The sequence below is a fragment of the Chaetodon trifascialis genome, chromosome 6, assembly GCF_039877785.1.
Source record: "Chaetodon trifascialis isolate fChaTrf1 chromosome 6, fChaTrf1.hap1, whole genome shotgun sequence".
Lineage (NCBI taxonomy): Eukaryota > Metazoa > Chordata > Actinopteri > Chaetodontiformes > Chaetodontidae > Chaetodon > Chaetodon trifascialis.
The window spans coordinates 1,259,791-1,284,245 of record NC_092061.1 but is presented as its reverse complement, the minus strand read 5'-3'; the positions used below and the strand labels follow the sequence as shown (position 1 = coordinate 1,284,245).

Sequence of the window (24,455 nt, the reverse complement as noted above, 5' to 3'; positions counted from 1 at the left end):
CTCCGTCTCCGTCTGTCCCCTGTGCTGATTGACGAGCGGTGACACGCTGTGTTTGTATGAAGCCTGTTTTTGGAGAAAGGTGTGAGGAAGCGGAGTCCGGCTGTAGTCTGAGTGTGTGTGTGTGTGTGTGTGTGTGTGTGTGTGTGTGTGTGTGTGTGCGTGTGCGTGTCCGTGTGTGTGTGTGTGTGCGTGTGTGTTTGTGCTGAGCCGGCCTGTTTGCTCAATCCTCTTGGCTCTCTCTCCCTGTGCCCTCACACTGTGCTCAGTGGCAGCCGGGCGGACGGGCAGCGCTGTGTGCCAACACAGCTGCCTATTGAGAGGCAGCGTTACGGACACAATGTGAGCGACAGACTTGCTGTATCAACAGCTCCCCCTTTTCTGCTGTTGTGGCCAGAAATAAACCATAAATACCCCCCCTGTCCCTGCCCTCTAATGGCTCAACCCCACCAAACACCGAGTGGCGCTGAAAAAGAGGGACGCTACCACTTCTAGCAGGCATATCCAGGTAAAACGCTCCCTCTGGATCAATAACAGCCGCTGTGATAGTTCCAGGGAGGTGGAGTTAGGTGGTGCTGCGTCCGGTGAAGACCCAGGTTTGGAGGATTTCGGTGTCATGGATTGTGATGGAACCAGATGGAGGACTGATGAGTGTCTGCTGTAAAGGATGAAGATGCACTCATGAATTAGAAAATGAATGAACACAGTTAGAAATTGCATCTGTGACACTGAGCTTTCCTCCCGTGTGTGTGTGTGTGTGTGTGTGTGTGTGTGTGTGTGTGTGTGTGTGTGTGTGTGCGTGATGGATGGTGCTCTGTGTGTGTGTGTGTGTGTGTGTGTGTGTGTGTGTGTGTGTGTGTGTGTGTGTGTGTGTGTGTGTGTGTGTGTGTGTGTGTGTGTGTGTGTGTGTGTGCTGCTGCTGCCAAAAAGTGGAGGAGCAGTGGATCAGGAGGATGTCGGAGCAGCAGAGCGCCCCGGAGCAGCTGGCTGCTGGGAAGAGCCAGGGTGGAGCCGGAGCCACATACAAGGTACAGGATGAGCTGCAGAGACCAAACCCTGGTTTGATCAGAGAGGGATTGATCCCTGGCTCACAGGTACACACACACACACACACGCACACACACACACACCTGGACTGATCCATACAGCCACAGCTCAGAAATGTGTCCTCTGTGTCCTGATGAGCGGCCGTCACGCAGCCTGAGGTGAGTCTGCTCCTCTCTGTGTCGCGGCCGTGCTGGTAAATCTCCACCTTTCTGGTCCAGGTGTTGCTGTTCGAGTTCGAGAACTTCCAGGGCTGCAAGGCGGAGTTTTCTGCAGACTGTAAAGATGTGACGGAGAAGGGGCTGGAGAAGGTCGGATCTGTGATCGTGGAGTCCGGACCGTAAGTAACGTCCAGCGTCCTTCAGCTCGCGCAGACAGAAAGCCGCCTGCGGGACGCTTTGCTGACGTCTGTGTTGTGTCCTCTCAGCTGGGTGGGCTATGATCGGCATGGCTTCACAGGGGAGCAGTTTATCCTGGAGAAGGGCGAGTATCCACGCTGGGACACCTGGACCAACAGTCAGAACAGCTACTCCCTGCTGTCTCTAAGGCCTCTCAAAGTGGTGGGTGACACTGCAGCCGTAAAGACCCCCCCCCCGACACACTAAAGCTTAGACCTCCACACACACCGTCACTGTTTATCTAGTCAGCATCACACTGGAGACGTCTGCAGGACCTGGAGGTGTCTGTCTGTGTCCCCTCTTTAGGACAGTGCTGATCACAAGCTACACCTGTACGAGAACCCTGGATTTACTGGTAGAAAGATGGAGATTGTTGACGATGACGTGCCCAGTTTGTGGGGCCACGGCTTTCAGGATCGCGTGGCGAGCGTCAAGGCTCTCAACGGAACGTAAGATCCTCCCTGTCCTCCACATCTCTGCTCTTCCTTCTCTGTGCGTTTAGTGAGACAAGCGCCTCAGTCTGTGTGTGTGTGTGTGTGTGTGTGTGTGTGTGTGTGTGTGTGTGTGTGTGTGTGTGTGTGTGTGTGTGTGTGTGTGTTTCCCTCCCTGCAGATGGGTGGGCTACATGTACCCAGGCTACAGAGGGCGCCAGTTTATCTTTGAGCGAGGAGACTTCAAGCACTGGAACGACTGGGAGGCCCCCGCCCCTCAGATCCAGTCTGTCCGACGCGTGCGGGACATGCAGTGGCACAAGAGGGGCTGTTTCATCGTTCCCGACCCGGCCCCGGCCCCCGGCCCCGAGCCGGACCCCGCCCCGGCGCCTCCCGCCCCGCCCGCCACAGCTGGAGCCAGCTGAGCGGGGTCCTCACACACCTGCCGGACCCCTCCCGCGGCCTCCCCCACGCTCCGACAGTGCCTGCCCTCTGCCTTAACCTAACCATGGCAACGCTGCGTGTGCCCAGTGAGGATGCCATGTATGTTTCAGTGGCGAATAAAGGTTGTTTGACTGGACTTGGCCCTGTCTGTTGGTGATGTTATACTTGTGAGTCGAGGTGGAATTAAGTGAGATGCTAAAGATCTGATGAGAGATGTAAAAGCTCCTTTTGGCAGATGCTTCTCCTGGAGATGAACTGCAGATGTGTTCTGAACTGAACTTATTTCCAAGTCATGTGAGCCTCTTTCATTGCTTGTGTTTCCCCACTTTAGTCAGACAGCTCAAAACCTCATCCAGCACCAGGAGCACATGACTCATTCAGCCAATGTGTGGATTCGCATCTGCTTAACAGCAATGGAAGTGATGTCATACTGTCTGTATGCTTGCTATTAAAACAGAGTGCACTGCATCCCCTCCCATAGTCATCTTTGTGCCTTTAATGGTTAACGCTGCTCCTGATGGATGCTCACAGAGGAGACATCAGGAGCAAATATGAGCTGAATTAAACTCATGTACACATTAAAAATCATCTCAGCTATGAGAGAAGCTCTGACAAGTCAAATATCAGTCTGTGACCTCAATCCAAATCCATCTGCACACACGATTTACGACAGCGTGAAGCGAACACACAGGCTGTTTTAGTGGATGTTGATGTGTTATTTGAAAGTAGAACTCAGTCCCATCATAACATCATGAGAAGCTCTGAAGAAGCTTTAAATCAGCTCGAAACAGACGAGACTGAACATGTGAACGAGGAGCACAAACACACAGACGTCCAGCTGTGGTCCTTCACTGCTGCACATCTGTATCATACTAACATCTGCCGCTCTGGATCCAGAGCAGGAGGCCGTCAGAGAGCGTCCAGCTGGGCCGTCCATCAGCCCTTTGCTCATAGGTTCTCATGACTGTGTGTTTTAGACTGTTTCTGAGCTGTAGTTTCACTTTCCTGCTCTTACAGTGTTCACTGTAGCTTAAAGCCTCCACACATGCACCACCTCCACCTCCACCTCCACCTCCACACATGCCCAGCCCGGTGTGCTCTTCACGAGCAGCCGGTGGAGGCTCAGGTCTGAGCTGTGAATCATGGAGTCGCTCTGTCAGACTGTCTTTCTTTGTGTCTGTTGAGCTCAAATTTAGCATAATGAAGTGAAAAAGCATAAAATAAAAAGTCCCAGCACAGACTGAGCAGCACGTCTTTCCACTGCCTGACCTCTGAGGCTCGTTTCAAAGATGAAACAGCACCACAAACACGTCTGACTGAATCTGTGAGGGTTGACTGACGCTCTGCACTGAGCTGCTGCTGAAGACCCTCGTCCAGACTGACAGCGTGTCGGCTCGTGTGGTTCAGCTGAGTGTACGACCGATGATAAAACTCTGTGATATGAATGCAGGGAGCGAAACTTCAAGAGCACAGACGGCAGGATTTGTCTTCAGGTGCTCCCCCAGCGTCCACTGGTCTCCTCTTCGAGCAGCCCTGATGGAGATGAGACTTCAGACCAGCTGCCTGAACGCTCCTGTGGCACACCTGGAGAGAGCTCAGACTCTTCACCTCAAACATTGTTCTGTTTATAACGAAGGTCTGCACCAGAGTCTCAGCTGGTCTCCACTGAGCCTGGACATCCTGAGCAGCACTGAGCTGCTGTGTTACTCCATCATACTGCTCTGACTGTAGTTTGGATCACGTCCTCAGAGAGGAGCGAAGAGCACACTGTAAAAGGTATAAACACATAAATCACAGACCTGAAATATTCAGATGAAGCACCAGCCACACAGAAAGGCAGCGAACACAGAAAAGTCCTGGATTTCATCATGAATCACAGCACGGAGTCGTCTCAGCTCATTAAAGCACACAGAGCAGAGTGGATGATGCTCTGTCGTATTTAAATTACACATGTTTTTACTGCCTGAAGGGACGTTTAGTCCACATTCACACCATCTTTGCTTCAGCCGATGATGTCAGCTGCTGTCCTCTGACATGCACATGCACACTAATCCACTGAAGAAATGCTCCATATTGTTTGCTTTTATTGTGAAATTGATCTTTACTGACCTTTTCACGGTCAACAGGAGGAGGATGAGGAGTGTTCAACAGGTTTGATGTGGAAGAAAAGCTCTGGAGCTGCTTCCCTCCAAACAGCAGACTGTAAACACTCTGACAGGAAGCCTTTACACTGTTTTCTGCAGTGAAATGATGAATAAAAGAGGAAACTTTCAGCTGTGTTTGGCCTGTTGCTGGAATGGTTGTGACCCCCTCCGGCACAGTAAAACCCATCTTTTCCAGTCTTTCCCTCTCTCTCTCCCCTCATTGTAGGTGTGGGACTCTTGGCACTGTTTGTGCTGAATCATGTGGATATCGAACAATGACTGGCTGGACAAAACTGACAACTAATGAAATAACTTTGTGGGAGTGTGACACCCCGGGGTGGGGGGAGGCTGCAGGGTGACCCCTCATTTCAGCGTGCTGGGCCTATGGCAGGCCGATCTGCAGGCCAGCTTGGACACTGAGGGTACTGTTGGCAGAGTTTCCACCCCTGGGCGTCCCGTATATATTGAGCTCAGCGTGCCATCACAAACACACTGGCACAGACAGGTACTGGTAAGAGGCTCATGTCCGTCATGCTGTATTTTATAAACTTTATCACTTCTGGTCAATATTTGCTGTGTTCTAGCTTTAATCTCTACATGTTGCATTGCTGTAATTCTGTGTTCAGCAGGCTGTGAACTCCAGAGACTTGACGCTCACTTTTGCATAAAAATAATAATAAATAATCAGTTCACAGCAGTCGGACCTGCTCGTATTTAGATAGACAGAAACTTTTGAAACACGCAGGCTTCCACAGATTTTCCTCAGGGCCGTCAGAGAATAATTTTGTCTGTTCTTCCAGTTTCATCCTTGCCGATCCGATCATTATGGCCACAGACCACCAGAACCCTGCATCCAAGCAGCAGCAGCCAGGCGCCAGTGCGTTCAAGGTGAGAGGAAGAGCAGAAAGCAGTTCAGTTAGAATTCACAGGAGTGATTACGTCCAAATATCACACTGACACTCTTCCACTGAGCTCTTTCAGGGTGTTAAAGTCACGTTTTCTCCTCTTTTCTGCCCAGCTGGTCATCTATGAGCAGGAAAACTTCCAGGGACGCTGCCATGAGCTGACTGGTCCCTGTAACAACCTCCAGGAAGCAGGCGTGGAGAAAGTGGGCTCCATACTGGTGCTGTGTGGACCGTGAGTGTGGGTCAGACAGACAACTAGGGCCTGGTTTAGAGCCGGCAGGGGGACAGTCAGAGACAGAGGGACTCTCTCTGTAGTGAGATGAAAGGGAGGAGAAACAAATGAATGTGTGAATGCTACACAGATTGCAGTAGCTTTGTGTCCTGCACCAATCACAGCCACCCCTCCTCTGCCTCCTCAGATGGGTGGGATACGAGCAGCCCAACTGTAAGGGGGAGCAGTATGTGTTTGAGAAGGGGGAGTATCCTCGCTGGGATTCCTGGACCAACAGCAGGCGTAGTGACACCATTGTTGCATTCCGCCCAATTAAAGTGGTAAGAAAGCAGATTTCAGTGTTGCACAGCGCCGTCGGCCGTCCACCAGCCGCTTAACAAATTGCCCACATCCTCTCTTAGGACAGCCAGGAGCACAAGATTGTCCTTTACGAAAACCCCAGCTTTGCAGGGAAGAAGATAGAAATCATAGATGATGATGTCCCCAGCTTTCACGCACACGGCTACCAGGAGAAGGTCTCCTCTGTCCGGGTCCAGAGCGGCACGTGAGTCCGGCCTCCCTGCACATGTGTGATTCTGCAAAACACTCCTGCATGTGTCTGTCCCCGTCCTGTCGCCTCTAACTGTCTCTTATCTGTTTCCCCTCACGTGCTCCTGGTGCACCAGCTGGGTGGGCTACCAGTATCCAGGATACAGAGGCTATCAGTACCTGTTTGAAAAGGGGGAGTATAAGGACAGCGCTGAGTTCGGAGCCCAGATTCCTCAGATCCAGTCGGTTCGGCGCATCAGAGACATGCAGTGGCACCAGAGGGGTGCTTTTCACCCCGTCAACTAAGCTTGTGACTCTTTCCTGTCATGACCCCGACCTCAGCAGCCTGCCCCCTCCCTCTGTCCTTCATTTACACCATACAGCATTTTGATATCTGCTGCAGCTGCTGCAGTGGAGACATTCTTTGAAGCAAACTAATAAATCCTTATTGCTTAAATTTGACGTGGTCGTGTGATTCAGCTCTGCACCAACATGTCAAAAGTCCCTCACAGATGGATCTAAACAGTGTCAGTGAATTATTTTCATGTGCACCGACCAGCCCTGGCCAGCAGGCGGCGCTGCGCCGCCTCACAGCTGTCGTCACTTCCGGTTTTCCGGTGAAGAAGAGCTAACGACACATGATGAAACAACATGCTGCTTTATTTAACCGTGTAATACTTAGCTTGAAGTAAGGAAAGTTGTACTTTCAGAGTATTTCTCTTCTCTTTACTTCCTCAGTTCAGAGCTCGGTTCATCAGAAACTCGGTATGAAAATGTTTCCTCATATAAATGTGATTATTTAGCTTAGCTCGGCTAGCTAGAGCTGGACACACTTGATGCTGATTTATTGTTATTGGACTTAAATCATTTTATCAAACCTGATATATAATTAACTGCCGTTCTTCCTTTGCTGTGATTATATTAAAACACGTCATAAAGTTGTCTGGATCAACTCAGTAAGTTCGTTTGAACGAGAGATAACCTCAAATCTGACTCAGCGGCCGAACTTCAGCCTCAAAACAGTCATTTCATTCAATAAACTCAGCGCGTCGCCGTTAGAAAAGCGTTTTATCAGTCATTATGTTCAGCTCTTTAATTCGGCATACCTTAAAAACACATCAGTCCACCCACATCACTGTGGCCGAAATGTCCTTTTGTCCCCCGTTTCACTGCATTGTGTGATAATGTTAAAAATCAAGTTAGCTTATTGTGCACATTTCTCAGAAAATCGCACTGCATATTTTTTGTCATGAAGAGGTCTAAATGAGGGGTTTTCTCTGTTTTTCGTGATGTTCTCGTCCTGATTAAGATGTGTTTGTTTTTCAAAGGACAGACAAAAGTATTAAACTGGAGACATTTGTCCTCCATCTAACAGTGAGAAACGGTTGACTTTCAAAGCTGTGGTCAGCTGTACTAAAGCACCTGCAGCCATTTCTTCATTTATTTCAAAGACTGTGATGAAAACATTTGATCAGCTCATTTTTAACACTGTCGTCCTTTAAAAACGATCTTCCTCCTGCAGACGCGATGCCCGTCCTGTGCAGCAGCTGCGCCGACAAGCGAGCGATGCTGAAGCGTCCGAAAACAGGCCACTCGCTGTGTAAGGACTGCTTCTTCTGGGCCTTTGAGGAGGAGGTGCATCAGACCATCGTGGCGGCTCAGCTGTTCAAACACGGGGAGACGGTCGGGATCGCTGCCTCGGGTGGAAAGGACTCCACGGTGCTCGCTCATGTAATGAAGCTCCTCAACGAGCGATACAGCTACGGTCTTGAACTCATGCTCCTCTCGGTGGATGAGGGGATCACGGGTTACCGAGACGACTCCCTGGAGACCGTGAAGAGGAATCAGCAGCAGTACGAGCTGCCGCTGAAGATCGTGTCATACGAGGAGCTCTACGGCTGGACGATGGACGCTATAGTGAAGCAGGTGGGACTGAAGAATAACTGCACCTTCTGTGGAGTGTTCAGACGGCAGGCGCTCGACAGAGGAGCCATCATGCTCAAAGTGGACAAGATCTGCACAGGTAACGGCTGAAAAGCACCCGAGCGGCCGCAAACAATCCAAGTTTGTGTGCGACTGTGTGACAGCGGCTGGATGTGTGTGTCTCCACAGGTCACAATGCCGACGACGTGGCCGAGACCGTTCTGATGAACGTCTTGCGAGGGGACATAGCTCGACTGCGCCGCTGCACCGCCATCTCCACGGCCAGCGAGGGCGACGGGGTCGTGCCGCGCTGCAAGCCCCTCAAATACGCCTACGAGAAGGAGATCGTTCTGTACGCCTACTTTAAGAAGCTGGACTACTTCTCCACCGAGTGCATCTACTCTCCCAATGCCTATCGCGGCTACGCCAGGACCTTCCTGAAGGACCTGGAGAGCGTCAGGCCGAGCTCCATAATCGACATCATCCACTCGGGGGAGAACCTGTCTGTGCGGGAGGGCGTGAAGATGCCCGTTCAGGGAACCTGCACCCGCTGCGGCTACATCTCCAGCCAGGCCCTGTGCAAGTCCTGTGTGCTGCTGGAGGGGCTGAACCGAGGTCTGCCCAAGCTGGGCATCGGCAAACACCACCGGCTGCATGACAAGATCCTGTCCCAGCAGCCCCTCACTGAGAGGGAGGAGAGAAAGCTGAGATCAGTAGACTTTTGACCTTTGGTATCCTCTTTCATTTAGACTGACATTTTAGAATAAACCACATCAGTTGTCTTCACACAGGACAGACCAATGAGTCACCTGTTTTTCATTAACTGAATATTTATTGAACGTTTCTATGGAATATTTTAATGTAGTAAAGCTGAGAAAACCTCAGACCTCAGAAGCGTCTTCACAGCACAGGAAGTCAGACACACTTTAAGCCATGGCGATAATAGATTAGTGGTACTTCATCCACTTTTATTTTAGCTTTCCGTATCATAACGACAGGAGAAAAGCTTTAATATCAGTCAGAGTTTTGCTTCCACGGGTCACTGTTAAACTTCAGGAATCAGCATCACTTGGACATTTACACAGAAATGCTTGTGTCCACCTGCAGTAGCTGCATGAGACGAGAAGACAAGGACGATCAGCTTTGGAAAACAAAGTGAGACCTGTGCTTGTTTCCCACTGCAGTGGACTCTATGATGGCGTATTTATTTCTTTATTTTCTGCTACCTCTCATGTCCCAATGCACCCACCTCTGGGGAAGATGACAAACATATGAACTGCCTTTTAATAAACGCATTGTCCTATAGCTTCTTGTTTCTGTTTTTCTTCTTCTGGACGAGGATGATGCAGCCATTACTGATCTCGTGAAATGTGTGAATTTGGGGGTTTAGTGTCTTTGTGAGACCAAACTAATGGATTATGATTCTGTCTCACTAAAATAAAAACGTCCTTCCAGTTTGTCGGCGCTCACGTTGCTTTATGGACAATATTGGAGTTGAACGTGTAGTTCCGCGTTCTGGCCGCTGGGTGTCGCTCGCCGCCGGGCCTCACTCCGAGCGCGCGCCCTGCTAAAGTACACATGCACACGTTGAGGCGCGCTCACGCGAGCTCCGCGGAGCAGCTTGAGGCAGCGGCGGCGGCGGCGAAGTTCGGAGAGGAAAACCGAGACTTGGTCAACAGTTGAGAAGCTTGTGAACACCGAACGGAACCAGGCTACAGCCGGACAGCCATTATGGACGATTTAGGTAAGTTATGGAGGAGTTTTTAAGCGGCTGTGCGTGTGTCCAGCCGTCAGGGAGCGGGTCGCAGGGCGGAGGAGTTAACGTTACGACGCGTTGAAAGGACCGTTTGTGGGCCCGTGTTGTCGGGAAAAGCTGCTTGTTTGTGTCGGTAAAGTTCCAGCACAGTGTGTCGGACTGACTGTCTGCCATATTTCACGTTTCAACCTCTTTGTTTGAGCTCCAGAAGCAGCGTAGTAACTTAGCGGCGGGACGCGGCTAGCCTCTACCTCCAGCCCGTCTGAAGTCTCCTCTGTGCGGTTAACGTGTCCCGGACTGTTCGCCTTCCTGCCCCGTTAAATCAGCCACTGTTGATGAATCCGTGCGCCGGGGGGAGGAGATATTTGGCTGACATTTTGACACCGAGCTTTAACTTTTCCTCCTCAACTTTTGCCCCCAGGCTGCTCATTCCAGCTTTGAAGCTGCGGAGTCAACAGGCCTCCACATTTAGACTCTGTGAGCTCAGACTGGCCCAAACTGTACCTGCAGACCCTCCGTTACCGAGCACATCACCTGCTCTGAGGGGCTCTGTCAGCTGGAAAACCTCCACACAGGTGTGATTGAGGACACCAGAAAGCTGGAGACCGTCCCGTGTGTGATTAGACATACGAGAGCATTAATCTGCAGGAAAAACACACCTCACCTGTCAGAGGTGTGTACCTGTTTCTGCACCTGTGCCAGTTTCTGCTGCAGGATCCTCATCCTGCACAGGTGAAGGATTATTGTACAAGAATATTTAGAGTTGGCTTCAAGAAAATGTGGTAAAAAGACACAAAGTCATATTTTCTCTCCAGCTTTGAGCGACAGTCCCTGATCGTCATCGTGAGGGTTTTATTGATGGTGGTCAGTGTTCGTTCTACGTTTCTCAGCTCAGTTTGTCTTCATGTCTCGTGTGTTTTGGAGGCGTCTGCATCGGTCGAACGCTCACTTTCATTAACACCCACTGTTGTCTTCATCTAACTTATTGACCATCCAAATACATGTAACTGCAGCTCAGTCAGTGCACACAGTGTGCAGCTCCGTGCCGTCTATCAGCGCCGTCTATTTTCTGTGCCTCACTAACCGTTCACCTCTGCAGTTCACTGGCTCTTGACCTTTGACCCTGAACCTCTGAGCTTCTAATTTTGTTGTTGTAGTTTTCACCAGCTGGTCGCTTTGCTATATTTACTTTGCTAAGTGTGAACGAGCCCGGTGTCTGCAGCCGCAGAGAGGCAGGGATGAAGTGGAGCGACGACGGCCACGTTCTGGGTTTGGCTCGCTCTGAGGAACCGTCGATGGCGTCGCTGCCGCGGGCCTCTGAATGGGCCGATTGTCGGAGGCTCGGTGAGGCAGCGGGCTGAAGGAGGGGGCGAGGCTGCTGAGGAATGTCGAACATCAGTCCGTGTCGGGGTCCAAGGCCAAATACTCTCCAGGTCGTGACTCCCCTCCTCCCGCTGCCCCCGGCCCCGTGCGGGCTGCCGGCCTCGGGCGGTCTTTGCGGGTCCTCTGGAGTTAAAAACGTCTTTGAGCTCTGAGGTCTGGTCGCCTGAGAGTCACAGAACCCCCCCCCCCCACATGCCTCCTAAATATACAGCAACAAACCACGTTAAATACTTGAGGTTTACTGTCCTCCCAGTAAACCCCCAGCTAACAGGCCCCTGTGGGTCCTGGTCTTGAGGCTTATCGATGACGGACAGGTCTGCGCGGGGCTGTTTGGAAACCCGATCGGCTCCTCTCTGTGGATATCGATCTGCCCACGCAGCCTCACGCTCCAGGAAGGGGATTCCCTCCGCCTGAGTCACAGCGTCTCTGATCAGCCTCTTACAGTCCAGACCAGGTGGCAGCCGGCCTGGCCTCGCTGTCCCCCCCGATGTCTCGCTGTCCTCTGGCTTGTCCCGCTCCTGCGTCTCATGTCCAGCTCAGCTCTCTGTGAATTCCTCAGGACTGTGTGAGGTTGGGCAGGCTGACCTCAGCGGGCTGCGAGGCCCTGCTCCTTGTCTGCAGGTTAACACCGAGGACGCCGGATTAGTTCAGACGTGCACTAAGCTGCAGGCTCATTCCTGAGGTGAGACTTCAGAGGGATCGATGGCTGTAAAGTCCCACTAAATCAGCTGTTTGTGGATTATCAGCGAATCAGATCCTTCAGGTACGCTGCGTGCTAAGCTAATCATTATCTGATTATTTGCTCATTTGCTCTGTTAAAGCACAACATACAGTGAACGTGAGCACATGAAGCTCCAGGTTTTAACCAGGCTCGAGGCCTGTTGTCTTCGGCTGTCTCCATCACAGGCTGTCATGTTGCTGCTCGTCACAGGTGTGGACTTTGTCATGCCGGCGTGCAGAGGCCGTCATACGAGGCTTATGTGCGCTGCTGTGGACACACTGGTCTTAATCTTTGTTGACTCTCAGCTGAGCGAGTTAAACCTTGACAGGAATCAGCTGAAGGACTGGAGTTTGTGTTCCTGTGAACGAGTGGGAGGAAACAGCGGAGACGAGGCCTGTTTACTGCTTAAATGCAGACACGCTGACCCCCGTCATCAGCGGGAGGCGGCGCTGCGGCCTGAACCGACAGCTGCACCTGCTGACGCGCCTTTAGTAAACACACAGCTGTCCGGTCGGGTTCGCCGTGGCGCTGTCAGGTGATCACCCTGCAGAGGAAGGCCTTATTCTCCAGGCTGCTGTAGAAGCAGCGTGGTCTTAAATGTTTACAGCGTTCGCGCAGCATACCAAAAGATCTTAGAAGGTCTTCAGCGGTTTCGGTGTCCCAGAGTGTGAGTTAGTGTTACTGGAGCAGCTATCATCACCCCATGAGGGCCGCGAGGTTAGCGCATACCACCCCTAACCGGCGGGCTCGCCGGTTGGGCTGCAGGGACGCTCCTGGCTGTAAATCAGCCTCGTTCCCGAGCTCCACGCCCATCCTGTTCTGGGTCTGGGGAAGAGGGAGCCGCATGGCTGACCTCATCGCTTAGGCAACAGACCCTGCCCCACATCCTGAGGAAACAGAGTAGAAAACAATGAGCGGTCTCAGTGCTGGAGGCCAGAAAGCAGCAGTGGAGGGGGCGGGGGGGGTGCAGCCTGTGATCCTGCTGCTGCAACAGCGTTTTCACTCTTTAATGCTGCTGCTGCTTCAGTCTGTGGTCCTCTTCCTGTTTGTCAGCAGGGCCATGAAGCTCGATGCTCATCGGTGACTGCGCCTTAAAGCTGCCATCAGATGCTTTCTCACATTCATGCTCTTCACTCATTCACTCATTCACACACACCGATGGGGTGCTGGGCTTTAGTGTCCTCCCCAGAGACACTTTGACCTGTGGACAGGAGGTGGTGGAGATCCAACCACCAACCCAGCGGCTCAGGTGTGACATCTGCTGCTGCTGGGTTTTGGACTCAAGATGATGATAAACAGATGAATTGATAATGAAAATCATTAGAAGAAGAAGAAGAATCTGTTTTCTTACTGATTCATCGCTCACAGTCTCCTGTAGCAGCTTCTCACATTAGTAACCATCACACGTAACTTCATATCTCTGAGTTTTGGACTGTTGGTTGGACGAAGTGCTTTGACTTGTTCGGCTTCAGGAAGTTTTGTTAATGTTCTTCTGTTGGAGCGTCTGAGCATGTTTGAGTTTGCAGTCCGTGTCTTCGCAGAGACAAAGACGGCCTGTCTCTGAGGGTCTTCCTCGTCCTACATGCTGCATGATGAATGTGTCCTCGGCGGCTGGCTGTGACATCAGCCTGCAGACTCTCCTGTCATCTGCTTTACTGGTCTGTGGGGAAGTGCTTTTATTTTGGTCCAGCGTCCTCTCGAGGGCCGTGTCATCTTTCGGACGCGGGGCCGCTCGTCAGGGTATTTTTAGGACTGTTTATTTTGAAGGATCACCTCAGACGCTTCTGTCCTTCTCACAGTTACGCTCATTCATCCTTTGTGTGCTCGGGCTGGACTGCACGACATCTGGAGGACGAGACTTTTCTCTGAACGCGTCTCTTGTTTGCCGGTCCTTTCGGTGTGTCTCTGTCCCTGGTTTGTACCCGGCCTCCCCCCGCCTGTCTCACTGGTATCTCCCCCCTCCCCCTCTGCTGGCCTCGGCCGGTCTTGTTTGATATAAATATCGTGCCGGCTCGGCCTGCCGGGGTTGGGTTTCGGCGTGGGGCTGCTCTCTGCTCCCCGGCTGTAAACAGGTGAGCTGTGGACGCTGGCGGCCCGCCGCCGTTACCCACATGTTAACAGAAGACATGAGGCGGCGCTGGTGTCCCCCCTCCCTGCCTGCTGAACTCCCCGCTCTGTGGGAAACGGGCAGTAAAAACATTGACATCTCCCTCATCCTGGAATTCAAAGCACGCTGTAGTTAGCGGAGCGGCTCCTGTAATTGTCGACGCATTATTTTCATTTTCTGGACTGACAGGCGGCGTTTTGTGCTCGAGCACATTCCTCTACCTAAAACTCTGCGGTCCGGAGGAATGTGGGCTCAGCTCGAGCGCTTTTCGCTGCAAGGCGTCGTCTTGAGTCCGGTTGAGACAGGTCGGACGTTAAGAGATTAGAGCAACTGTAACCCCCCCCCCTCCCCCCCCCCTCCCCCCCCCCCCCCCGGTGGACAGGAATGTGAGGAATTCGTGTACCTTTGCTCCCGTCTGATAAACCCTGCAGGACTGTGGCAGAGCCTCGCACAGGCATGACCCAGCTCGTACCCACTGCCACAGGAATGTGGACAGTGTCCACGGGACAGCGGGGCTGTTTGTGCAGCGCGATGAAGATTAGTTACCACAGCCTGACCGCAGATGCTAAACTCAGTCTGTACATTGTCTGACTGAGGCGCTGAATTATCAGTCCTGCTCATGTCCCTTTGATGACAGCTTTATTCCTCCGGACCTACAATGAGCTATTGAGCGTGGGACCACAGGGCAGAGCTGGACTTTGTCCTCCGCGTCTCCGACCCCCCGCCTGGACTGGAAAAGATTAGCCCGTTGGCTGGCTTACAGTGCATGTTTGCATTCTTAATGCTTCTGAGTCTTGTGGCCCAAACGGGTGTGAGACTGAAGGCTTGTTGTCCGTCCTCGTGCCGGCCTCGGTGCTGCCCCCCTCAGGGACAGGAGGGAAGCACCGACGTCTCAGCAGCATCCTCAGTCCGTCTCCTTTCATGACCTGCAGCCAATGATGTCAGAAACACACTGAGCACGGTGTGTGTGTGTGTGTGTGTGTGTGTGTGTGTGTGTGTGTGTGTGTGTGTGTGTGGGGCAGTCTCTCCTAAAGTCCTGCTTCAGTCTGTCTTTATCCTCATGTGGAAGTAGCAGAAACCCGCCTGCTGCGTCGTCGTTCGTCCATATCAGTCCTGAGAGGATCGGTTTATTTCTTCCTGATTAATCTCTCTGTGATTTTCTATTTTAATGCTAAACAAAGTTTTCAGTGTTTCCTGAAGCTCCTAAAACTCAGTTTGCTTTCACATCAGATGAGAAGGAAAATGTTCCCGGTGCAGCAGGAAAACGATTTGATTGATTTTCAGTAGGTCGACTGATCGTAACGCACGTTTCTTCAGGGAGTGAGCGGCTGACAGCAGCACACAGGTGTTCACTCCAGGTGATCAGACCTGCTGTAACTGTTCGTTTCCCACCAGTGAGTGAGTGAGTGAGTGAGTGAGTGAGTGAGTGAGTGAGTGAGTGAGTGAATGAATGAATGAATGAACGCAGGCGTGAGACACTGTTTCATTCAAACCTGTGTGTCAGTGTCCTCTGTGTGTTTGTCTCAGGTGTGTCGTACCTGCAGGTGGAGTCCTCCTCCCTGTCAGACTGCAGAGAACTTTCCAGGAATTCTTCACCATGAAAGTCTCGAGGTTTTCTTCTCGTTATCTGACAGCTTTGAAGGTCGGCTGCACTTTAAATCTGACTTTAAGCCCACGCTGTGTTTTCTGTGACTCACCTTTGCCCCAGAGGCGCTGGCGGCGGCGTTTCCCTGCGTGGACGCTTTGTTTTATGAGCGACAAAGTCGACTTCAGCCAGACCTTGTTGAGCGCGTCAGCACCAGGTGCAGATTATTTTCAGCTGGTTCGCACAGACGTGGGCTCCTCACCGAGCTCCACGCTTTAAATAGGCCTCTGTCAAACTTCAGCGTCCGGGAAGGGTCTCCCTGTGGACTGAAGACTCTGATGAAGACTCGTGTGTGATGAAGGCCCGCCCCTGCTTGGTCGTATTGGTTTGTAAATGCAGGTTGGAGTGTGAAAGTGCGTCAGTTGTGCAGGTTTTCAGCGTTTGTTGTGAAGGTGAAGCAGCTGAAGGGATTGTGTTGGTGGAGGGACGCCGTCGCCCCGTCCTGGCCCTCAGACCCCCAGACCACTCCCCCTGTGGACTGGCAGCGTGTTGTCGCTGCTCATAGCTCACACTGCCTTAGTCTGTCACGCTGGCTGCTTCACACACACACACACACACACACACACACACACACACACACACACACACACACTCATCGCAGATACGACAGGTGGAAATAATGTGAGTACAGACGTCGTTTTCTGAGCTAAATGTTTGTGTTTCTGGATTATTGGGAAGTGCTTTTTGCTTCGTGATAAGATGAATGTTTGCACAGATGAAGGAGAAACTTGTTCCAGCCTGATTCTCTGATGTCTGTGTGTTTGGATTTTGGATGGTATGAAGGCAGCGTCTGTCAGTCCATGTGGTGTTCAGCAGTGATCCCAGCCTGCGTTTAAAGACCTCAGCTTTGACTTTATTAAGTAAAACACTCCATTTTCTGCTGAGTTAAGGGAGGATTACCGTCACACTGTGTGGAACAGAGTGCTGGGACGTGACGTGATGGTGAGTCCGTCATGTCTTCACTTCTACTCGTGTTTTATTTTTCAAACATCAAGAAACACATTGGTGTGTTTGGTGTCTTGATGTCACCTCCAGTCAGACAGGAGCGTTGGCCCGTTGAGCTCTTTGACCTTCAGGCTCCTTCGGGTCTCTTGAGTTTAATAGTGCAGCGGTTCCTTGAAACAGGCTGCATTCCAAACCCCTGTAGTGTAACAGTATGCAGCCGGTGATGGCGGTCTATTCCTGCCGGCGTGAGGATGGATGGATTGTGTGATGTAAGAGTCTATTTTGTTCCTGCGTTCCTGCGAACACTCAGCAGGACCCCGCCGTCCCCCCTCAGCCAGGCTGGACTCACAAACGCTTTCTGCTTCCCATCAGGCCGTCTCGTCAGTTCACGCTCGCTCTCATTGACCAATCGGAGGTAAAGACACTGAAAGGACAGACCGGGCTCAGACGGGCAGCTCTCGTTGTCTGCAGGTTGTATTTATAGCGTGGCCTGATGGGAAAAGTATGTTGGGGATTTCAGGGGATATTCCATGAACCTGGGTTTAGGTACGCAGCCGAGCTCGGTCACATGACCTCGCCGTTGAATGGAGAGCTTTTTTTGGTGTTGGCTGGAATGAGAGGCCGACTCGCTGCCATTGTCCGTTTACAGCCTGACACCATGTTCAGCCGTCGCCTCAGACCGCCCAACGACCACAGGAGAGGGGTCTGCCGCTCAGTCCTGTGGACGGAGACACGTCAGGAGCTGATGGTCCAAACACGGCAGGAGTTACTGCTCCTGACGAACACACGCTGAAAGCAAACTTCACTGACTGTCAAATCTTTCAGACGCGTTGCTGGCGGACCTGGAGTCGACCACGTCCCACATCTCCAAGCGACCCGTGTTCCTGTCCGACGAGACCCCCTACTCCATCCCCACTGGAGGACACTCGTACCAGGATGCGTCAGTCCCGCCTCCGGTCCCGCCTCCACCCTCGGCCGAGGCTCTGAACGGGACCCTGATAGATCAGCCGGACTCCCACCACTCCTCTCAGCAGGTACGTCTCTGTGGTGGACTAATGTCTCTCCAGAGGACACAAAGTGATTAACGAGCATGATAAAGTAGCAGGAAGTGGCACAGCATAAATTAGGCGTGTTAGAGTGATACTTCCTGTGTGACATGAGTGTCAGAGCAGGTTTCCTCAGTATGCTCGTCTGATTGGTTCTCTGCAGTCTCTGGGTTCAGCCCAGAAGAGCTCCTGGTCCAGGGACAGCAGCAGCTCTCCGCTGTCTCACGTTGAAGAGGACCACGTCTACAGGTATCCGCAGCTCTCTTCAAATGTTTGTCTGTCTCTTTCTTTGCCGGTTGTTGCCGTTAGCGATCGTCTCTTTCTCAGTTTTCCAAACAAGCAGAAGTCGTCGGACTCGTCGGCGGCAGCCATGACCTCCGCTCTGGGCAGTAACCTGTCAGAGCTCGACAGGCTGCTTCTGGAGCTCAACGCCGTGCAGCAGAGCTCGCCGTCGTTCCCCACGACAGGTAGACGCGACGCCCGCAGCTTCATGGCTTCTGTGTGCGGCGAGCAGACTTAGCTGTACTGTCATGTGTCCACAGAGGAGGCGGCTCCGCCCTTACCGTCCTGCAGCATCACCCACTACGAGAACGGCGGCGGCCCCGACATCGTGGTGAGCCCCCCCCCTCAGGAGAAGCCCAAAAGGAACGGGACGCGGCCGGACGAGGCCCGACCCACCGTGGAGAGCCTGCTGGACGAGCTGGAGGGCTCAGTGCCTTCACCCAGGTACTCACACAGGTGGAGCTGAAGCTCCTCAGCTGCTCCTGATGCCCAGAATACCAAGATCAGCAGAGTCTTGGTGGGCTTTGGCTTCCATGTTTGGTTTCAGTAGAGCACCAGAGCGCAGAGCGTCACGGTGGCAGTTTCATATCTTCTCAGTTCTGTTGTTTTTGGATTAGCCTGTTAGCTGCTCGGTGGAGCTTCCAGCCTCTCAGAGGGAAACTGAGACAATCAGAGTTTTGTTGTTGGTAAGACTGAATGTTTGCGCGCAGTTATAAATCATGTTATAATTTGTGTTTTCCAGCCCGCCGGCTCGCCACAGCGATCTGGACACGCCCTCCCAGCAGCAAGCCAGGATCTCAGCTTCCTGCGCCACGAGGGAGCTGGACGAGCTGATGGCGTCTTTGTCCGACTTCAAGGTACAAACCAGGATGAGGAGCGGCGGAGGCTTCGCTCTGATCACACTGCTCCTCCTGTCTCATTCCTGATGGTTTCTCTGTCCTCTTCCTCTTATCGTGCTTCTGCTTCTCTGTCCTCTAGCCCAGCTCTCTGGGCTCTCTGCTGGACCCAGCAGGACCGTCTTCCAGCTGTCCTGATGCTCCAGTCTCTTCCTCCGTCACCCCGGCGGCTTCTCCTTTCCTTAGTCTGTCCCACCCGTCCCCTCTCTTCCCTCTGCCTGCTGCTCTAGAGCTGCACATAGATGAGGATGGAGGAGACGCCGGCGTGTCGATGTCCCACCCGAACCGTCTCCCTCCTCACAGTCCCATGTCCTCACTTTCTGCGGGCAGTGACGTAGACCTGGACTCTGTCATAGACGTCTCTGCCCCCATGCTGTCATCCCAAACCAAGACCCTGCTGGTCCTCTCTCAGTCCGCTTCCTCTAACTCCAACCTGATGGCAAATAGCCCGAGTCCCTCCAATTCCACCACCACCCCCTCACTAACCTCTGTTAACACCGTCCTGGACCACAAGTCCTCCAAGTCCCCCAGTCCATTAGTAGAGCGGGTCTCACCCTCGAACGCTGTCAGTAAATTCTCTTCAGAGACTGTGAGTAAGGGCTCTGCTTCTTTTCATGACCTGGATTTCAGTTTCTCCACCCCACCTCCTTTGAAGAACCTCACCCCTCCTCTCTCAGCTCCGAAGACTCCCTCCCCCCTCCCTGCTACTCTCTGTGCATCTCCTCCTTCTGCATATGCTTCCTCAAAAGCATCCACACCGTCTCCACTCTGTCCTCCGATGGTGTCCTCTCAGCCAGCCTTCAGCAGCCCCCAGTCGGCCCCCCCGGCCCACAGAGCCAGCCCCCTCGCTGTGCAGCAGCCCCCCGTGGAACAGCCCTCCCTGGACGAGGCTCTGGACAAGCTGCTGGCTATGAGTTTTGCACAGAATCACACCGCAGCACAGGTGGAGGAGCCCCAGCTGAGGATGGAGGCGCACTGTCTGGGCAGAGGGATGCAGGAGGTGCAGGAGGAGCTCATCCTGCCTCTGGACAGAAACAGCATACACCCTGACACCTTCACCAGCGCCACCAACACCATCACGGACGAGTCTGTGGACGGAGGGACGGATGGGAATGGAGATCTGGACTGGGCTGACGAGGAGCTGTCCATGTCCTTCCACGACGGCCTGGACGGCACCATGACGCCGTACACTGAGAGGCCCTACACCGACGGCAGCATGACCCCGCTGACGGAGGCCAGCTGGATGGACGAGTCCATGACCCCGTCCTCGTGCCCCGGCACCCCTGACGTGGCCCTGGACCTGCCCCTGCTGCAGACCCCCAGCATAGACCGAGTGTCTGCGTCCGGACACGTACGCGCCTCCGAGACGAGCCTGTGTGTCTGCGTGAGACTGACGCTTCTGTCCCAGCTGCTTTCTGTTGGAGGGTTTTCTCCTGCGAGACAGTCGAAGCCTCTCAGAACGTTTACTGTTTGACCTCTCTCGCTTTGTGGCGAGTTTATTAATGCTGAGTGAAGCCGGAGAGAGGCGACGAGGTTTCACTGCCCCGTCAGAAAAGTCTCTTTTTCTTAGGTTTGAGTTTGATGATGATGAGGTGAGATGACGATGAAGAAAACCCTCTTTGACAGACGCTCTGTCACACAGAATCCAGCTGAGCCGAAGCTGTCACTGCTGAGCTCGACTTCTGGCTTCCATGCTGCTGCTCTTTAAGTAACTCTGCATGTGGACCACAGTCTTCCTCACCTGCTGCACCGGTTTGTGTGAAGGACCCTAATGCACGCTGTGCTGTGAAGCTGGTGTGCTTACTGGGAATGCTGGGAGGGAGGTTCATGGGTGGCGTGGCTCAGTTTTAAAGCATGTGCGTGTGTGTCCGAGCGCTGCGTCCTCTAACCTCGGCTGTGTGTGACTCACCTGCTGCCTTGTTTTGCTGTGGACACGTGATGAGACGCTCGCCGTCCTCCCGTAGATAAAGTCAGTGATCAGGCGCACGAAGGAGACACCCAACGTGCACCCGATGTACCGAGACGCTCACCTGCGCAGGAAGATGGGACCCATCATCGTAAACAAGAACACGTCTCAGGACCGCCTCATCGAGGAGCTTCAGGGGAAGTTTGGGATCGGTCGCCCGGAGCGCCGACGTAAACAGAGCGACGATTGGCTGACGGAGGGCGTCGTGGTCACGTCCAAACCGCAGCGTTTCCGTCTCGATGGAGCCGGCAGTGAGGTGGACAAGGTGGGCTTCAGCGTGCTCGCGCATGGTTGTCCTGTGAGTCCCTCTTACTGTCCTCCTCATGCTCCTCTGCTCCTCCTTCTCTCTCTTTAGATCATAATTCCTCCAGAGTCGCCCGTCCCCGTGAGGAAGGTGCTGCCCCCTCCCTCTCCCCCCGCCCCCCGTCGCCCTCCTGTTGTAGAGGAACCTAAGCAACCTCTCCCAGTCCAGCAGCCCCCCGTCCCTATACCTCCACCTCCTCCTCCCCCACCTCCCTCTCCTCCCCCGCAGCCTCCTCACATCAAGGAACCAGCTCCTGCTGCACCTCGGCACATTCTGAAAGCCTCACCTGCACCAGACCCGATTCAGGAACCTCCCGCCCCCAAACCACAGCCCCCTCCTCCTGTCCTTAAAACCCCGACCCAGCCTCCACCAGTGGAGCCAGTGACACCAGTGACTCCCAAAGTCCTGGTGTCTGTAGGCTGCCAGACAGAGTATGATCCCATCTTCCCTCCGATGCAGGCATGAACGCTCTCTCAGCCTTTCTCTTCACACTCCTCAGACCAAAGCAGGACTCATTATTTTTGTTGTTTTCTTCCATTTCTGTGTCATTTTCAACTGTTTTCATAATGAAACCTTTTCAGATTATGGCTCAGGGGAAGGGTGGTGTTCCTGGTGGGCCTCCGACGCAGGTCAACAAGCTGGACAACATGCTGGGCAGCCTGCAGTCGGACCTCCACAAACTGGGAGTGCAGACGGTGGCTAAAGGAGTGTGCGGCGCCTGCTGTAAGCCCATCGTGGGACAGGTGAGACGTTAGGACACCTGTGACGTACACGGTCATTGTGGCGGCGTAGAGTCGCTGAACGCTCCCCTCTGTCAGTGCAGGTGGTGACCGCCATGGGCCGAACGTGGCACCCCGAGCACTTCGTGTGCACTCACTGTCAGGAGGAGATCGGCTCCAGGAACTTCTTCGAGCGCGAAGGTCAGCCGTACTGCGAGAAGGACTACCACAACCTGTTCTCCCCTCGCTGCTTCTACTGCAACGGGCCCATCCTGGATGTGAGTGGCCGCTCTGCGCGTCTGTGCTCGTCTGTCGTCTCAGCCGTCAAACTGCATTAAAAGCTGTGTGTGTTTTCAGAAAGTGGTGACGGCGCTGGACAGGACGTGGCATCCTGAGCACTTCTTCTGCGCTCAGTGTGGATCCTTCTTTGGCCCAGAGGGTTTGGATGTTTCCTGTGGCTTTAAGAATCTGTGGAGCAGCTGCAGCCTCTGTGTGCCTTCACTAAGACCTCTCTCTGTTTCCTTCCCAGGCTTTCACGAAAAGGACGGGAAGGCGTACTGCAGGAAGGATTACTTCGACATGTTTGCGCCGAAATGCGGCGGCTGTGCCAGAGCCATTCTGGAGAACTACATCTCAGCGCTGAGCAGCCTTTGGCATCCCGAGTGTTTCGTCTGCAGGGTCTGTATCCGAGCGTCCGGCGGCGCCTCTGTACGGCGGCGCGAGACTAACAGCCTCTCTCTGGTTTGCAGGAGTGCTTCACCCCGTTTGTGAACGGGAGCTTCTTCGAGCACGACGGCCAGCCTTACTGTGAAGTGCACTACCACGAGCGGCGCGGCTCCCTGTGCTCCGGCTGCCAGAAGCCCATCACGGGGCGCTGCATCACCGCCATGTCCAAGAAGTTCCACCCGGAGCACTTCGTCTGCGCCTTCTGCCTGAAGCAGCTCAACAAAGGCACCTTCAAAGAACAGAACGACAAGCCGTACTGCCACGGCTGCTTCGTCAAGCTGTTCAGTTAGAGAGCGGGCCGGGCCTCAGTGGGGGTGGGTGGGGTGGGGGGGTTGTGTTTGTACACAGAAGGTTGTCTGTATGGGTTGAGTATGTGCATGTGGGTGAATCAGCCTCTGCCAGGCTGACATACTTTAAACGTCCCTGTTCTCAGACTGAAGGTTTTGAGTGACGCAGAACGTAAAAGATGGCGGTTCAAGGTTTTTAACGTCGACGCTGACGAGCAGAAGACTGATTGACGTGTTGGATTTTCTCTGCAGGTGAAGAGCTTTCGTCTACAGACTCTCATGAATCAAGTCTGTAGCTTGTATCGCAGTAGAAGGTGAGGTGTTTCTGAACACTGTAGAAATCCATGAAGTACTCGGCGTGTTCGCTCACTGGTTGAGCCTGAAACCAGAAGAAACGTTCAGCAGGACGCAGGAAGCAGGTGACCTGCTGTTTTCAACACTATGAACTCTTTTTCCAGCGGATGAACACATGAAATCACTGCAGCGCTCACTGGAAGCGGCAGCGCTCGGTTCATTTGTGTCAAATTTGTTTTCAGTCATTCAGCTTCAAAAATACCACATTTAAAGATTTTAAGAGTTGATCCCAAACGTCACAAAGCCGGAAATGAATGGCAGGCTGAATGTTTGACCTGAGCTCACCGTCATTCCTCGTCTTTTTGGGAAGAAAACGGTCTGACAGCGGCTCGCTGTCGTAAACTGAGCGTCTCTTACTCTCACATTACTGTTTCTGACTTCATCCTGGGAGGTTTCTTTTGTAAATATCCAATGCAGCTACGTCGTAAGCGAAGCACTGGCTCGCTCAGCACGTCCATGTGTTTAATAACCACTCATTTAAAGGCGGGGGGTGGGGGGGGTGGCAGAGATACTTTAATATTTTTGGTGTCATTACTGTATTGAGAAGCTAATGAATGTTCACTATTTTGAAAGAAGAAGTACATAATGCAAGAAAACACGTAAGATTTGCTGTGATATTCCAATAACTCTATGCAACTGTGGATTAACACTTCCTGCATTAACAGTCTGTCTGTGCCGTTCTATCAGTCCACGTCTAACACTGGCAAATCCAGCTCAGCCGACAGCAGCTGCACTCTGCTCCTGCTGTCGGTGTGCGTCCACTGAACGGCGCCTGGTGGTCTGTCAGGCAGCGCTGCGATGGCTCGTCCCCTCTGCTGTATCCGCCAGGCCGGGTCTGCTCATGCTTCATGGTGACGAGCGGCAGACTCGCATCAGGCCTTTTGTCTTGTTCAGGGAATCCTAGAGCCTTAAATCTTTCTCACTCTATTTAAGATATCACGTAACTGTTCTCCAGTCAGTTTAGTAGAGTGTTATTTAACCAAAGCCATACCCTCTGACTTATCGTGTCTGTTCACTTTTTTTCCTTTTCACTCTGAATGTCAATCGTTCTGATCAGTGAGATTTCTCACTTCTAGTCTGATTACGCCAATAAATTCTGTTTTGGTATCAAGCTTCATTTGTCATCTCTTTCATTCAGTGCCCCAGTTTCCCACCGTTAGTCCAACCATTCTGCACCTTCATCTACCTCTGAGTTTGTTCAGGATACACAAACAGAGGAGACATGTTTGTGTTTGTGGAGGAAGTCGACTGTCCCCACATCCAGCCTTCAGA

At 52.9% G+C, this 24,455-nt stretch overlaps 5 protein-coding genes across 5 annotated transcripts; all 5 read left to right on the top strand.

Moving 5' to 3' along the window:
- Positions 1 to 208: 208 nt before the first annotated feature.
- LOC139332649 (beta-crystallin B3-like) lies at positions 209 to 2,782 on the top strand. Its single transcript, XM_070964707.1, has 6 exons — positions 209 to 505; positions 928 to 1,025; positions 1,263 to 1,381; positions 1,469 to 1,601; positions 1,746 to 1,888; positions 2,052 to 2,782. Exons 2-6 carry the CDS (start codon positions 951 to 953, stop codon positions 2,293 to 2,295), a joined length of 714 nt encoding a protein of 237 aa, XP_070820808.1. The 5' UTR covers positions 209 to 505; positions 928 to 950; the 3' UTR covers positions 2,296 to 2,782.
- A 2,481-nt stretch (positions 2,783 to 5,263) lies between these two features.
- crybb2 (crystallin, beta B2) lies at positions 5,264 to 6,524 on the top strand. The gene is made up of 5 exons (XM_070964711.1): positions 5,264 to 5,346; positions 5,477 to 5,595; positions 5,783 to 5,915; positions 5,997 to 6,139; positions 6,261 to 6,524. The coding sequence occupies exons 1-5, from the start codon at positions 5,284 to 5,286 to the stop codon at positions 6,427 to 6,429; spliced, it is 627 nt and encodes a 208-aa protein (XP_070820812.1). The 5' UTR covers positions 5,264 to 5,283; the 3' UTR covers positions 6,430 to 6,524.
- Positions 6,525 to 6,725: 201 nt separating this feature from the next.
- On the top strand, positions 6,726 to 9,350 carry ctu1 (cytosolic thiouridylase subunit 1 homolog (S. pombe)). Its single transcript, XM_070964858.1, has 3 exons — positions 6,726 to 6,888; positions 7,646 to 8,146; positions 8,236 to 9,350. The coding sequence occupies exons 2-3, from the start codon at positions 7,651 to 7,653 to the stop codon at positions 8,769 to 8,771; spliced, it is 1,032 nt and encodes a 343-aa protein (XP_070820959.1). The 5' UTR covers positions 6,726 to 6,888; positions 7,646 to 7,650; the 3' UTR covers positions 8,772 to 9,350.
- A 303-nt stretch (positions 9,351 to 9,653) lies between these two features.
- Positions 9,654 to 24,292, top strand: LOC139332652 (paxillin-like). The gene is made up of 11 exons (XM_070964710.1): positions 9,654 to 9,790; positions 17,429 to 17,637; positions 17,813 to 17,898; positions 17,977 to 18,116; positions 18,192 to 18,375; positions 18,674 to 18,788; positions 21,679 to 21,840; positions 21,921 to 22,094; positions 22,174 to 22,255; positions 22,346 to 22,494; positions 22,566 to 24,292. Exons 1-11 carry the CDS (start codon positions 9,778 to 9,780, stop codon positions 22,830 to 22,832), a joined length of 1,581 nt encoding a protein of 526 aa, XP_070820811.1. The 5' UTR covers positions 9,654 to 9,777; the 3' UTR covers positions 22,833 to 24,292.
- On the top strand, positions 19,099 to 21,577 carry LOC139332935 (proline-rich protein 36-like). Its single transcript, XM_070965121.1, has 3 exons — positions 19,099 to 20,178; positions 20,792 to 21,058; positions 21,149 to 21,577. The coding sequence occupies exons 1-3, from the start codon at positions 19,099 to 19,101 to the stop codon at positions 21,560 to 21,562; spliced, it is 1,761 nt and encodes a 586-aa protein (XP_070821222.1). The 3' UTR covers positions 21,563 to 21,577.
- Positions 24,293 to 24,455: the final 163 nt, after the last annotated feature.

What these genes read in the sequence shown, in the direction of transcription:
- LOC139332649 (XM_070964707.1), top strand. Translation starts at nt 951, where the DNA reads ATGTCGGAGCAGCAGAGCGCCCCGGAGCAGCTGGCTGCTGGGAAGAGC. An exon ending in GAGCCGGAGCCACATACAAG is followed by an intron (nt 1,026 to 1,262) that starts GTACAGGATGAG and finishes TTTCTGGTCCAG; the next exon opens with GTGTTGCTGTTCGAGTTCGA. An exon ending in GTCAAGGCTCTCAACGGAAC is followed by an intron (nt 1,889 to 2,051) that starts GTAAGATCCTCC and finishes CCCTCCCTGCAG; the next exon opens with ATGGGTGGGCTACATGTACC.
- LOC139332935 (XM_070965121.1), top strand. Translation starts at nt 19,099, where the DNA reads ATGTCCCACCCGAACCGTCTCCCTCCTCACAGTCCCATGTCCTCACTT. An exon ending in GAGTGTCTGCGTCCGGACAC is followed by an intron (nt 20,179 to 20,791) that starts GTACGCGCCTCC and finishes GTCCTCCCGTAG; the next exon opens with ATAAAGTCAGTGATCAGGCG. An exon ending in CCGGCAGTGAGGTGGACAAG is followed by an intron (nt 21,059 to 21,148) that starts GTGGGCTTCAGC and finishes CTCTCTCTTTAG; the next exon opens with ATCATAATTCCTCCAGAGTC.
- ctu1 (XM_070964858.1), top strand. Translation starts at nt 7,651, where the DNA reads ATGCCCGTCCTGTGCAGCAGCTGCGCCGACAAGCGAGCGATGCTGAAG. An exon ending in AGTGGACAAGATCTGCACAG is followed by an intron (nt 8,147 to 8,235) that starts GTAACGGCTGAA and finishes GTGTCTCCACAG; the next exon opens with GTCACAATGCCGACGACGTG.
- LOC139332652 (XM_070964710.1), top strand. An exon ending in GTAAGCCCATCGTGGGACAG is followed by an intron (nt 21,841 to 21,920) that starts GTGAGACGTTAG and finishes CTGTCAGTGCAG; the next exon opens with GTGGTGACCGCCATGGGCCG. An exon ending in CCGAGTGTTTCGTCTGCAGG is followed by an intron (nt 22,495 to 22,565) that starts GTCTGTATCCGA and finishes TCTGGTTTGCAG; the next exon opens with GAGTGCTTCACCCCGTTTGT.
- crybb2 (XM_070964711.1), top strand. Translation starts at nt 5,284, where the DNA reads ATGGCCACAGACCACCAGAACCCTGCATCCAAGCAGCAGCAGCCAGGC. An exon ending in CATTCCGCCCAATTAAAGTG is followed by an intron (nt 5,916 to 5,996) that starts GTAAGAAAGCAG and finishes ATCCTCTCTTAG; the next exon opens with GACAGCCAGGAGCACAAGAT. An exon ending in GTCCGGGTCCAGAGCGGCAC is followed by an intron (nt 6,140 to 6,260) that starts GTGAGTCCGGCC and finishes CTGGTGCACCAG; the next exon opens with CTGGGTGGGCTACCAGTATC.